The sequence below is a fragment of the Etheostoma spectabile genome, chromosome 20 (assembly GCF_008692095.1).
Source record: "Etheostoma spectabile isolate EspeVRDwgs_2016 chromosome 20, UIUC_Espe_1.0, whole genome shotgun sequence".
Taxonomy (NCBI): Eukaryota; Metazoa; Chordata; class Actinopteri; order Perciformes; family Percidae; genus Etheostoma; species Etheostoma spectabile.
Window position 1 is genome coordinate 16,164,771 of NC_045752.1, and position 14,324 is coordinate 16,179,094.

General features: G+C 39.5%; 2 protein-coding genes across 4 annotated transcripts; one reads left to right on the forward strand and one right to left on the reverse strand.

Moving 5' to 3' along the window:
• Positions 1-3,107: 3,107 nt before the first annotated feature.
• On the forward strand, positions 3,108-7,280 carry nfkbiab (nuclear factor of kappa light polypeptide gene enhancer in B-cells inhibitor, alpha b). 3 transcript variants are annotated; one of them, XM_032501269.1, is made up of 6 exons: positions 3,108-3,452; positions 4,916-5,021; positions 5,227-5,437; positions 6,273-6,361; positions 6,566-6,825; positions 6,929-7,280. In XM_032501269.1, exons 1-6 carry the CDS (start codon positions 3,199-3,201, stop codon positions 6,966-6,968), a joined length of 960 nt encoding a protein of 319 aa, XP_032357160.1. In that variant the 5' UTR covers positions 3,108-3,198; the 3' UTR covers positions 6,969-7,280. The 3 variants fall into 3 exon arrangements, with proteins under 3 accessions (XP_032357160.1, XP_032357161.1, XP_032357159.1); XM_032501270.1 differs by having other exon boundaries at positions 6,566-6,822; XM_032501268.1 differs by having other exon boundaries at positions 3,110-3,452; positions 6,566-6,832; positions 6,933-7,280.
• Positions 7,281-9,170: 1,890 nt separating this feature from the next.
• Positions 9,171-14,180, reverse strand: psma6a (proteasome 20S subunit alpha 6a). The gene is made up of 7 exons (XM_032501276.1): positions 13,924-14,180; positions 13,164-13,258; positions 12,951-13,032; positions 12,267-12,422; positions 11,233-11,411; positions 10,584-10,678; positions 9,171-10,106 (listed from the first exon to the last, which is right to left on the reverse strand). The coding sequence occupies exons 1-7, from the start codon at positions 13,997-13,999 to the stop codon at positions 10,049-10,051; spliced, it is 741 nt and encodes a 246-aa protein (XP_032357167.1). The 5' UTR covers positions 14,000-14,180; the 3' UTR covers positions 9,171-10,048.
• Positions 14,181-14,324: the final 144 nt, after the last annotated feature.

Sequence of the window (14,324 nt, forward strand, 5' to 3'; positions counted from 1 at the left end):
ACAGCATACAATCTTTCAGATGTTCCAATAACTTACAACAATACAAGAATATGCAAAAATACCTTAACATTACATTTACGTTCCTATGTTTCTATGTATTCTTTTCTGTATTGGTCAAGTAATGATTTCTTGAATCTATTATTGAACAGAAGGATATTATGACTCTGTTTGATGTCATTCTTCAGTCCCTTCCATAAGGTCACCCCACAGACTGAAACACACGTGCTTTTCACAGCAATTCGCACAAGAGGTTGCTTTAACATACAATGTCCTCTTAAATGATACTTTCTTAATGAAGTCACAGATCTGCTGGAAAATTGACTGTAGCGAGTTAAAACTAAATCCTTCTCCAAAACCACAGGGACCGAACAATCACAAGCTTCTCGCAGACTTGATCACGCCATCTCAGTTTAACTTTCCCAGGTTTTCCAGTCACAGCACAATCCAACCACCAATTGGAAATCAACAAAGTGGTGGTGACTCGGGTGACATTTTGAAAAGCCCAGAAAAGCCGGCTGGGAGACACCCCAGAAAAACACTGATTACCCCAAAAAAAAAATCCAGAATCCTTTCTGACTTTTGCAAGTGTAGTTACTTCCTTTTATGTCTAAGGCAGTGATTTTGTGTAAAGCACTTTGAATTGCCCTGTTGCTGAAATGTGCTACACAAATAAAGCTGCATTGCCTTGCCTTGCCTTACACAATATTTAGCTATGTGTCCAATGTATTACCATTTTGTTTATTTATTGTAGTATAGGTAAGTATAAGTATCAGTTGTTTCAGATGTTTGTGACGGTTGCACTGGTTTCATCTGACTGGTTTCCAGTAAAAAAATGATTCAGTTCTACTGGACCAACCATATCAGCACCCTTCACACAGATAGGAATTTAAACAGAAAAAGATGCATTGTTTACAGTGTTTATCTACTTAGACGTCATTCTTAAGATTGGTTTGATTAGCCTTTATCAAATGATATTTGTCTGTTTCATCTGAATGGACTGTTTTTATATAGTGCTTTTCTAGTCAACTACTCAAACGAGTTGACTCGAAAACGACTTCTCAACGCACTTTTACAGGAACCATTCACAATTCACACATAGTCACACACTGTGGCCAAGGCTGCCATGCAAGGTGCCACTTGCTCATCAGATAAACACTCATACATATACACTGCGATGGTGCAGCCTTGGTGGCAACTTAGGGCTCACTGTCTTGCCCAAGGACACTTTGACACGGGAGTGCAGGGCCAGGGATTGAACTACCAACCTTCCGATTGGCGACCGCTTGATCCACAGCCGCCCTATTATCCTGAAAAGTAGACATAAAATGAAAAAGAACTCTAAAGTTACTAAAAACATAGAAAGACAACTATAATTCCCAAATGGAAAGTTGAATGATATAGCCTGAAGTAGAGATTTGTATATTTTTGTAATACTCTCGAAATACTAAATTTCCTGTTTAAATAGCTTTATGCAAACGTGTGTGGGACTGCTTTGTCAGCCTGCTATGTGCATTGCTTTTCCGCCATTTGTCTGCCTTATAATGATTCAAACAGAGGTCTTGCTTTCACTGTGTCTTCAAAGCTGATTGTAAGCAGCAGGCTAGATATTGTGCATAATATGTATGTAGAATTAACTGTGGGAGGGACTGTGGCCTGTGTGGTTTGTTGCCCTTTCTACATTCTTGCTTCAGAAACTGATATACAGACGCAGAATGCCATTTTAAACTGAGCCATGCAATTGTTGCACAGTAAATTATTCTTAGTTCAACACTTTAAAACATGGTAAATACCTAAATCTAGTTAATGGTGACCATGATTCTGCACAGAAACTGTTCTCTAGTTGAAACACTGTGCTTTTGCATGAGTCCTAATATGTTGCTCAACAGTTGCTAACGTGACAGTAAAAATGTGCTGAGAGCGAAGCCTGAGCTTCCCAGTCTAACTGGTCACACCAAACTGAACAATGGGAGGTAAAACAAGCCTGGACTTTCCCTCAGGCCTCCAGAACATCACGTTCAACTTGATGTTTGTTTTTAAAGGGATAGGTCACAGCCTCGCTAAGTCTCGTGGCCTTATCGAGAAATTGGAGTCCTTCCTTTTTTTATCTGCAGAGGATTTGAATGAGTGATTTGATACTGGGTTATTAAAGTCACTGGGACAGAATGAGTGGGAGTATAATCCTTGTCTCAGTATAAAATCAGTAGAGGCATACTTTGCTATGTTAATGAATAAGCACAGTTAGTATAATGCTTGCAAGAAACTGGTTTTCTACTGATATTAGTGAGTACCTGTATGTACTGGAATTGGAAACAGACCCCAAACAGTAAGGAAATATATCTTTAACAAACATACAGTTGACCATGTTAGGTGAAACTCCACTGCAGACCTGTTGCTTTGTTCTTTTGTTCATTGTATTATTTTTTATGGCATGATAAACAAACTGAAATCACGTTGCAATCACACCAAAAGTTTTGGAGGAAACTCCTGTGCACGCTGCAGCCCCCCCACATGCAGATCTTTCCACACGCTCAAGCACTGCGGGGCTGCTGAACAACATTACAAGTGATTCAGCATGAACATACATAAGTGCAGTTTTAGGACTTTCCATTCAATGATCCCTCCCTTACAGGAACTCTTAAATGTGACAAATCATGTGCAACCGTACATACACTACTGTGCTTTGAGTTATCCTGATTTCCTAGGCTTCAGTGTTCTCCTTTTTATAGAATTGACATTGCAGCACTCATTTAAGGCTGACCTTTCTTCTTATACATTTAGCCAGGAGGACAGAAGTGCATCATTTTTGATGAAATACTATACAGTTTGCACAATAACTGAAAAAATGTTTTCAAAGTAACCACTGATTTCAAGTTTGAGATTTAGATTGCACGTGTTGAGGAAATGTGCCATTACAAAAATTCACTCATGTAAAAACTGAAATATTGCAGAAATTATTATTTTATGTCTGCAAAATGACTTTGCTCTCTTGGTGACAAACTGAGGAGTGTATTTATATGTGTCTGAATAGAAATCCCCTCCTGGAGCCAGCGATCTGTATGCTGAGTGACAGTTTTCTGGAAATCCCCCACCTAGTTGTTAGCTCCGCCCCGCTGCAGCCACACAGAGGGCATCTACAGACTGCTGCACAGCTTCGACACTAGAAAACCCAACGCACATCATCCCGAATAACAAACCACCATGGACCTTCACCGGACCAGTGTATTAAACCAAATGGATTACAGCCGGGATTCCAAAGAAGGGAAGCCAGCTCCGTCGACAGAGGAGCGGCTCGACAGCGGTTTGGACTCGCTGAAAGAGGAGGAGTACCAGGCTGTGGCGGACGAGATCCGTCGGCTCCAGGTGGAATGTGAGCCTCCGCAGCACAAACAACATCTCGCCGTAACCGGAGAACTGCACGAATGGCAAACCCAGATCACAGAAGACGGAGACACGTAAGTCAGACCAGGAATAACGTTACGGAGTTAAGCATTGGGATATTTGTGAGTTTTCAAAAGGTATAGCTAGGCTTGTAGTATTGCCTGAGTAGGCCCAGCTCTGGTCTTGGAGGTAATTTGAGCTCTTTCCTGTGGGAATGTCTGCCTCTAGCTTGTAATTACAATGCCCGGGCCCGGGCCTAATTTAGTCCGGGTTGGAGTTTACTTTAGGATTACGGTTTATAAAAGTACGCCGAAGAAGTGTTAACAATACACAGGACTGGTGTCCGGTTTAATATTGGGACTGGCTGCGGACAGACGAGGTGGTGTTGGACATAAACAAAAGGCTATTATCAGGAGGGAATACACTATGGCCGCGGGTCAGGCTGGGAAAGTCCCGGGCGCGCCGCCAAGGAGTCTAACCGAGGCGCGCTCCCGTGCAGGGAGAAGAAGGAAAAACAAGTAAAGTAGGCTACTTTAAATTGCATAAAAGTCTGTGGAGATTAAGGGCGAAACTCTTTTCTGCAATACGTGTCTGCGTATTGCTGCTATAATAACACCGAGGTGAATAACATTAAGAGCGAGTCTAAATGTTATTTTATTAGAACACAATTACCAGCCGAGAAACATAGTTCAAACTAACAGTATTTTTACTGTTATCGTGCCACGTGCATAATAAATGACGTTATTGCGTCTAAATTGAACAACGTGACTTCATCATGGATGTGTAAAAACACCAGACTTCATAATCAGTTCAAACCGGACCGGAGCTGTCTCTTATGGGGTCAATAACATTTTCTAAAGGGGTCCTAATGGCTTTGGTAGGAAATTATCCCCATTACATAAAGTGTAAAACTGGCTGCTGTGTTACACTTAAAAAAAAACTATCAGATTGATTTAAGTGTAATGTTAGATTAAAAAATAACAATTTTATACAAATCAAGACTTTTTTAAATGTTGGATGTCTCATTGGATGTAACAGTAGGCAGAGACGTGGAAACTGGTGGACTGCTGTATTGAAGAATCCAGAGATGTACTTTAAGTTTATCTTTAAGGATTACACTTCTACAGATGGCAGTTTTTTTTTAAAGAACCATTACTGTGTGTCTCTGTCAGAGGACATAAATATAAGTCAAACACGGGGTGTTCATTTTTTTAGGGCTGATTTTTGAAATCTCTATGTTCTAATAAAAATGAAACACTTGTACATGGGCTTGATTTTGCACAAAGTAAAACTGTTGTCTTTTCTGTATTTCTTGCCTTTCAAGTAACTATTCTGCATCGTTAACCTTAGGTTTGTGCATTTTTTCACTGTTTAAAAGTAACAGTGTTAGATGTAGATGACCAAAACGCAATCAGAGGAATTTGTTGTTACAAAATGTCATGTGACAGTGTGTCACTGGTTACAATATAGATTTTGGTTGTGTATTGTATTATTGTATTATAACAGGGATTCTACCTTTCTTCTCTGTCTTTTATAGGCTGCTCCACCTGGCCATCATCCACGAGGCCAAGGACTATATCAGAAAAATGATAGACATGTCCAAGGACACAGACTTCCTCAACACACAAAATGACCAGAGACAGGTACAGAAGAGGATTTAAAAAAATATCTATCTATCTATCTATCAATCTTGATCTTTACCCAGTCACATCTTTCTCATCTCTGTTTGCCTCCACCTCTTTCTGTGAACTTGCTCTATCTAAACAACTTATTCACCAGGCTGTAGTAATAACACATTTTAATGCATTAAGTCATCACATAACATCTCCAAACTTATTTCCATCCTAGACTCCTCTCCACCTAGCAGTAATAACGAACCAGGCGGACGTGTGTCAGCGCCTCCTGGTATCCGGCTGCGACCCCACGCTTGTGGATGACAGCGGGGACACGCCTCTTCACATCGCCTGTCGCCACGGTAACCTGCTGTGCTTCAGCGTCCTAACACAGAACTGTCAGCCAGAGCATCTACACACGGTGATGGCTGCCTGCAACTATCATGGTAAGATTGTAGTACGAGAACAATGTGCCTTTCTGAACTGATGAGGTTTTGACTTTTCCCACTTTGAACATTCTGAACTTTTACTTTTTATAACATTTCTGATAAAGGCTTTTTAGTTGTGTTAGGGAACAAAATGTTAGGCAGGGGTAAGCTAAATTGTTACGTTTCAACATTATTAGAACAGTATGTCCTTGAGCAGTGGTGGTAATTTCCATTTTGTGGTGGCCCACCTTCAGTGTATGGAAGCAGACGAGACACCGGACAGCCTGCTGCTGGTCTTAACTGCTATTTAAACAGATGAATGGTGGGCACGATAAGTCATTTCGGCTGCCCTGAGCACCATGGTTGGGTGAAAGGAACCATTTAAGCAAAGGGAATGCCATAGCCAGTCAGGCCATCACATCCTGAAGACAACCCATCTATTATAAGGGCCATAATGTTAGATGCTAAGCCTCCAAATAGATTTAGACTTGTGCATAGACTGTTTTTAAGACTAAAGTATGGCTGGTTTGGTGATTTTGTTCAGGCAACCAAGTTTTTGAATATATAAAAAAAAATCCTGAACAGAGTTTGGAATATAAAATGAAAAGTCTGCTTTCGTTTCCTAAATGGCATTGACATGGCAGAATAAAAATAAATCCAGATTAAATACTTTACTTACCAATAATAGTATTTGTCCAGACAAATACTATTTATCTCTTGCTAAATTATTATTTTTTTTTAACATGAAATCCATCTGTGGATCCTGGACTTTTCCAAGAAAACTGCAGGAATACAATGACGTATGCTTGTCTGGTGTCAGTTCTCAAGCTCTTCCACTGATGTTTTTTTGCAGGTCAGAACTGCCTCCATCTGGCCTCAGTTCAGGGTTTCCTGTCACTGGTGGAGAACATGGTGACTTTAGGAGCTGACATTAATGCAAAGGTAAACACATGCACCATATCTATATATGAGAAATGAATAAACACTTTGTATACTTACGGAGAATAGAATTACATAGTAGGATTACATCTAAGTAGTATAGAAGTATATAATTAATAATTCATTTTGAGAACCGGCACCCACCGTGCTACCTGGTGCTAATAAGATCTTGTGTTCTCTCTCTCTCTCTCTCTTTGTGTCCTATAGGAACAGCGTAACGGCCGCAGTGCACTGCACCTGGCTGTGGACCAGCAGAATTTGTCACTGGTCCAACTGCTGCTGAAGAAAGGAGCAGACCCCAACCTCCTGACCTCTGGAGGCCACACTCCCTTCCACCTCACATACGGTCGCAACGATGACGACATCCGGAAAGAACTGTACTCACTGACCAATCCTGACCTGAGGGAGCTGCCTGACAGCGAATCAGACGACAGCGAGGAAGAGGAGGGCGAGGAGTCTGATGATGATGATGAGGTGTGTGTGTGTGAGAAAGATGCAGAGCTTTCCCCTCTAACATTAAAATGAGCTCTCTGGCCAATGTATATCCATTATTCTATCCTCTGTGTGTTTGCAGGTGGGTTATGACGACATTCAGTGGAATGGACATTAGCAGGAAACGAGAGAGAAAGAGAGGAGGCTGTGATGATGACGGTAAAGGACAAGAGAAATGGCTCGGCACGTCTACTACTTCCTGCAATGATGTCACACAAGCCCAGTAGTGCGGGTGACACGGCGTGAGCGCTGGCGAAACAGACGGGACAGGCAGCTGCAAAAGATAATCGGAGATGTGATGTTTAAATCGCTCCAGGTTGCGGGAGTGCAAACATGCTGAGATGTGAACACATGATCATTAAGATGGGATGAGTTTGCTGTATGATGACAGGATTGCTTGTATTCTGTTGACACTGCAAATATTTTGTCACACATTCATCCGCACAGATGTACCTGCAACAGCTCTGCTGTATGATATTGTAAATGCTGTGTATACAAAGATGTATTTTTTATGGAAGCTGTGAATGTGTACAGTTGAGCAGGTTGTATATGTCAGAAAGCAAACAGTCCAGCACACTTCATTTAAATTAAAGACACTCATATTTAAAAACCTTTTGTGAGTATATTTGTGGGGACTGGGATGAAGGGGAAACAGATTGCAGTTGAAAATGTTTTCACACATGTACATAATAGAGCTGGGCAATATATTGATATCGTGATATGAGACTAGATATCTTTGATTTTGGATATTGTAAGATGGCATCAGTGTTGTCTGTTCCCGGTTTTAAAGGCTGAATTACAGTAAAGTAATGTCCATTGCTTCACTTATCAGACTGTTGTAACTGTTCTATTTGCCTTTACCCATTTAGTTATTATATCCACATTACTGATTATCATTTATCAAAAATCTCATTGTGTACATTTTTTGTGAAAGCACCAATAGTCAACCCTACAATATCGTAACGGTACTAATATTGAGGAATTTGACCAAAAATAGATTTGATTTTCTCCATATTGCCCAGCCCTAATACATAATAATTTTTGTAACATAAAAGAAAGATCACATAACTAACCCTAACTCCAAATATAATCTACAACGCCTGACAATTTTTCAAGGCTGCAAATATGCAAGAAATGACCTAAACCACGTGTCTTTCTGCTGTCAGCAGTATGTGTCTGCTTGTATGAATGCCATCATCATAGCATGACCGATGAGTTTCAGTTCAGTAGCTTTTCATTCTCATATAATGCCAGTCATGCAGGAAAGGGCTGACTCACAATTTGTTTCCACTGAATGAGGAACTGGCAGACAATCTGTGACAGTTCCTCCTGCTGTGTGAGTGATAAGAGATAAGCGGCATATGGGAACCGTGTGTGTGAAATGACGCCGATTGCTCAGGAATCTAAATCGAGAAGTTTTTGGGAGGGTAGGGCTAAGACGGAAGAGACAGGAAATTCCCAGAAACAGAACACTCAGCGGTTTCCGACACTGTTGCTTCTCAGGAAAGCGAACCTCCGCTGAACAAGATGCTTTAGTAAAGTTCAGAGAAGGAAGCTTACCTAAATACAAATTTCAAACCACACTGTTTAATGCACTTATGCAATTCTGATTGTAACGAAGATCAGGTTCATGTCAACCAGCTCGGTATGGATTGTACATTAAAATACTAATATATTTTAAGACCTTTTTAATTTGTACCTAAATACATACGTAGTCACCACATCTTATTCCCTAATTAAAAAGGCATCTTTGTTTTGCTGTAGACTGCTCGTGATTGAGTATTTGGAGTAAAAGCATATTAAAAGAGCTGTACACATGCAATGTTCAGGGGTTTACAACAGTGGCACATCAAAGGTCCATTTTACATCCAAATATGATACCAGCAGTGCTACTATAACTAACTATAGTGATATTTCCTCCCTTAACTCAAGGACTTTTCTGACTTCTGACCAAATATGTATTAATGTATGCAACTAAATTAATTAATTTAGCACCTTTCAAGAGTAGAACGTCACAAAGTGCCTCAATATAATCAATAATGTCATTACAAATTCATTTTGACATTACATTTAAAATACATCACAGGAAGCTGTATTCAGCAAACATTTTATGCTAAATTAGATTAAGTGGAGATATGTTTCAATTGGCAATGCTAAATCTGAAAACATTGCACCCGGACAGAGAGGCACCGTATTTCGCAATTTTGCATGCTGGTCTGGTGATTCATGTAATCGGCTGCTTCATCTTTACATAAAAGCAAAGATGGCAATACGCATATGCAAAGATGAAAAAAAAAACAGGGAATCGGAACAGGAATTGAAGTGTTCATTAAAAACATTTGTGTTTAATAGATGGGCAGTAATGTACAGCAATGGCAGCAGAGGGGTGGAGGATAAAATTAAATAATTGGTGACTTCCTGTTGATGTTGACCTGAGCAGACCTAGAAACGCAGGATGGTTATGACAGTGATCATGGAGAATTCCCACAGCTGTCCCCTGGGTTATGAAAGCACACCAGAGCATAAACATCATCCTGGAACTACAGCTGGACTTTAAAGCAGATTAATAAAATGAGAGATACACATTGTTGCAGCCCTGAGTAAAGATTGTAAGCACTGTTGAAATACAGTGAATCAAATAGCTACAGGACCACCAAGTCCATAACATTAAGAGGTATTCAGAGGTATTGTGGTGTAGTTGTAGTGAAACCCAATCTTCCAATCTGCTCATGTCACACTGATCAACGGAAGTCATTTGGGCTGAGCTCCATCCAGAGAAAGGAGCAAATCAGACCCATAGGTCATATGGTGGACTAATTTAAATGTGCAGCATCTTTCCAGGCTCTTTGACATTTGGCAGCTGCCTACAGTGAGAAAAATGCAATAGGGGTCGATATGTGGATAATATTGTGCTCAGTCAGGTCCTGGCTATGACCAGAGAGGATGGAGGAGGGGTAAGGGCCAGTGCAGATGGGTAACACATTCTACCCACCTGGTAATTAGGACCATATTGTTCTTTACTGTTTATCTTTTTGTTAGTCTCAACCTCAGTGTACAGCACCACCTCTTCTGAACAAGACAATACAGACTCCTCCTTTATCGTCTTACTAGATGAGACCTTTGTGTGGAGGGGTAGGGGGGTCTGGTATTGATGTTCATCCTTTTCAGAGTCGGCGGCAAAATAGATGCCAACTATCCTCACTCTCTCTCAGACAAAGCTACCAGGTGGACATCGATCTCCGACTCTGACAGAATCCTGGAACACAAACACACAAGTCAACGGTCATCATTTCTGTTATGCCGGATTTTGTGGGCTTTACACATGGACATGTTGAGAACATTCAACCCTGTACGCCCTTTCTTTGATTATTTCCCTGGTTTAGTTTTAGGGAATTTCCATTACAACACTAGTTGTTACCATGTTTTAGCAATTTAACTGTTTTCAGTGTCAGCACAAAGATGCAAGATTCTACATGCAGAAGCAGTGGTATCTGTTCAGAGCTGTGTGTTTAGTTGATCAGCAAAGATTATTCTTATTTTGTAAAATGTATCCCAAAAGTTTGGCTAAATCCCTCTGCCTTTTTCAGCAATGCTCAGGTTCACGTTAATTCTGAAAAAACGGTTTACAGCAGCAGCAGCTGAGCAGATAAAAAAGTCCTTTACCTGTGGCCAGGATCATATTCCTTAATCATGTTGTCAATATATTCACTCTTTGTGTCAAGAAAATACTCACTTGAATCTAGATTCTTTTGTAGTGATAACTCCCACCTCCAACTCTGAGGGCTTGAAGTCGATGGACAGAACGGTTGACAGACATGAGATAGCCGTCTGTTTTGAGAAAAGAGGGAGTTACCAGGAGGGAGAGGAGAGGGAAATAAATGAAACATTGCATCTAAGATATAGATGCCTTTGAAAACAGGAGCTCACAGTAGGGCTGCTCAATTATGGAAAAAAGCATAATTAAGATTATTTTGGTCAATATTGAAGTCACTATTAATTTACATGATTACTTTGACTCATGGAAATGCTGCTTATATTGAACTTAAAAACAGTATAAAAAGTTAAACAAATCAACTGTGAAAACTGTCAAATTTCCCTTTTTTCATTCAGAATAAAAGACAAAATAAGAGTTTACTTGCAAAATGTAGTGTGCAAAAATAATCCTTATTCTCAATTATTCAGTGTTTGGGATCATCGGGAGCCAAAATTGTAATCACGATTAAAATTTCAATTTTTGATTAATTGCACAGCCCTAACTCAAAAAAATCTTGAAATACGGTACATAATGTATTTATAGGGGCTGCTTGTACTTGTTAATGAAATCCCTAAGTATGAGTGGGAGATCAGTGAGTAGCATTTCTGTGTGTGTGCGTGCGTATTACCTCTATGGTCTGCTCATAGGTCCAATCCAGTTTCTTCTTGACTTTCTTCTCTAGGAAGCTTGTGGCCTCAGTCTGTTTGACTCCAGCTGCTGTAGCCTTAAAGCCACAGTAGTAGCCGGCTGGATCACACTTATAGAGCTGCGGACCCAACTCTTCATCCAGTCCGACCACTATCATACCTAGAGGAAGGACCCGACACAGAGGAAAATGAAGACAGGACAGTAGAAACAAAGAGAAAGAGGCAATGTCATCTATTTAAACATCTGGTTTAGGCATTGCAAAATACATGAGAATTTTCATTGTTAGATGAAAATTGACCTGAGGACACATTAACAGTTTTAAATGCCGTGTGCAAGAACATGACAGCTAGATCAACATCAGTTTTCAAAGAAATAGTATGTAAATTGGTGGTGCAGATTTTTTGTGTTGATATTCAAAATCAATCGGTGATGAAAACCCTCTAAAATGCTACTCATACAACACTTTAGTCTCACAAAAACAACTTTCAGTCTACATCTTAATACATCAGCTCTCTGGTTGTAGAGGAACATATAATATTTTAAAAGTGGATTAAACGATTTTGAATATTAAACAGGCCGGTTTTGGTTGAAACTAGAGCTGCCCAGTACATTTTTTTTTTTAAATCTTCATCGCAATATCAATTGCCGCAATAAACACATTGTGACAGACACTGAGATTTTTTGTCTTAGTTGAAAGAAGTTGAACACTACACTTTATGATGTCCCTTTTTTTTTTTAGTGGTGCCTATTTTATTCAATTCAATGTTCAAATTATTCAATAAAAAAAATGTTAAAAATGATTTCCTTTTGTTTGATTTAAATTCAACAAGCAATTTGTTGTATTCCAGCAGAACTGAATAAACTTTAATAAGTAATGGCGCTATTGTGATATACAACAACGTTATCGGATCTTGCATATTTTCCTTATACCATGCGGCCTTAGCTATACCCTATATAACAAACAATAATTAAGGAGATATTTCTGGTGCACACAAACACATGCACTCTACTTACAGCAGCCCAGCGGCCTCATCTCAGCATTCTGTGTGTAGACTTGGGAGATGTCTGCCATTCGTTTGCACAGCATATCCACAGGGATCTCATAGCCGTACTTATACATCCAGTTAGCTGCTTCATACCGTGCCCTCTGCACCTGAGACTTGCTATCAGCTGGATGAAGGAAGAGGCAAAAAAAGCATTTCACACAACTTAATTTAAGATCGGACCAATAAATGAATGAACATAACACAAACAAGTTGCGTCAATGTTTTACAGTGAAAGAATGATACATGTTTTGATGTAAATTGATCCATGAGACAACAGAGTAGAAGAGATTGATGAATCACTATTCTCAACATCAATGTCACACACAATGCAGTCTATGACCCAATCATATCACTTTAAATTACTGGTTAAAGTTTTCTATTTTGCTAGCTACAATGCATTTGCAACTTTATAATACTTGTTAGGTGGTTGTTCTGACTAGTGTTATGTAATGTTCTGCTGTAACTAGAGTTGGCACATGACTAAAATTGTATTAACTGATGCATTTCTATCTTAAACAAGAACATTAGTAACATGGCAATAAGGCAATAGTCAGTGGGAATCTGTTACTAACATGTATGGTTGACAGAAACTTAATCATTAAATGGCTCATTTTTTTAATATTCCCCATCAGGTGGACAAGACGTTGCTTACCAGTCATGCCGGTCATAACACAGCCAATGTTTTCTGTAATTCTGTACATATGTGTGACTGTCACCGCATCCAACAGCTTGTCCTGAGAAAAACACAAGACAAAGAGATTGCCAACAGAGAAATATACACCACATTCCACAACTAATGCAACAATCAGGACAGCTGTGGAATCTGACCACATGCCTTTATACACATGCATTTATGTATACTGACTGGGACTTTCTTCTGCGTGACGACCACAACACAGTCCTTCCCTCTGACTGCTACGGAGGTTAGTCCCCCCTGGTTGATGGCTTTAAAGGCATACTCTGAAGACAGATAGCAGGGGGAAAAGAACAGACTGCTCATGAGCTTCAAGAATGCACTTTAAACTTTTCGACACTGCGGGCAATAAGTTTTTTTAAATAAGGAACCAACCTAGCTAATTTTACATTTAATTGTACATACACACACTCTCATAAGTATTATACAAGGTATACCTTTGTAACCTATGGATAATGGTATTTTAGTTTCACACTCTTCCGCAGTTAACATGTGTTACAGCTTAGTTATGACTGGTTTAAGAGATTGACGAATATAAATTGTGAGAATAAGGGTAAATAGTGTGCTAAATTTACTTAACTGGTTGCTAGATTACCTTAATAGGAACTTCGTTTCAAATCTAACAAAAATATGTACCTAAACATTAGCTTATGGTAGCACTGCACAGTTCAATTACGTTAACGTTAGCATAACTGGACCAAAACAGTTCAATTACTACATAATTATTATAACTATATTCAATTATAGATAATCATATACACATGCATGTACTTTAACATCACCTCGAGGTACTGCAAGATTTCCTTTCTAAATAACACTGGACTATAAATGGGCTTGCTAGATGGAAGCTGCTAGCTAAAGTTAGCCTGTTAGCCACTAGTGATGACAGAGCAGGTTGAGTTTTGTTCATTTCTGTCACTAAGTTACTTACCGACTTGGTAGAGTCTTCCCTCTGGAGAGAAAATAGTGATATGACGATCAAATCCTGCACTTGACCCCCGAGACATGACGGCTGAAAATAACTGATATAACGCAAAACTGGTAGCTAGCAATAGACTGAATTTGAAACTAAACTAAGAGGCAACAGATCCAAAACATGGCTAACATCTACACCGGATGTGATCTGTCCGCTTATCCGGGTCAACTTCGCAGCTTTGTGGTTTACACCCATAGACTGTATATATTAATATTAACGGTGTATGTTTACACCACAGCCAGTTAAAGAGGGTTTAAACTCATTGATGTCATTAGTGACCGCTTCATGTTGCAATAAGATGCCACCGATGCTTGATTATTACTTCAAAGCTAATCAAAGTGCAATTTTCTATAGCT

What these genes read in the sequence shown, in the direction of transcription:
- nfkbiab (XM_032501268.1), top strand. Translation starts at nt 3,199, where the DNA reads ATGGACCTTCACCGGACCAGTGTATTAAACCAAATGGATTACAGCCGG. An exon ending in ATCACAGAAGACGGAGACAC is followed by an intron (nt 3,453 to 4,915) that starts GTAAGTCAGACC and finishes TGTCTTTTATAG; the next exon opens with GCTGCTCCACCTGGCCATCA. An exon ending in GGCTGCCTGCAACTATCATG is followed by an intron (nt 5,438 to 6,272) that starts GTAAGATTGTAG and finishes GTTTTTTTGCAG; the next exon opens with GTCAGAACTGCCTCCATCTG.
- psma6a (XM_032501276.1), bottom strand. Translation starts at nt 13,999, where the DNA reads ATGTCTCGGGGGTCAAGTGCAGGATTTGATCGTCATATCACTATTTTC. An exon ending in GGGAAGACTCTACCAAGTCG is followed by an intron (nt 13,259 to 13,923) that starts GTAAGTAACTTA and finishes ATCTGTCTTCAG; the next exon opens with AGTATGCCTTTAAAGCCATC. An exon ending in GATGAGGCCGCTGGGCTGCT is followed by an intron (nt 11,412 to 12,266) that starts GTAAGTAGAGTG and finishes TCCTTCCTCTAG; the next exon opens with GTATGATAGTGGTCGGACTG.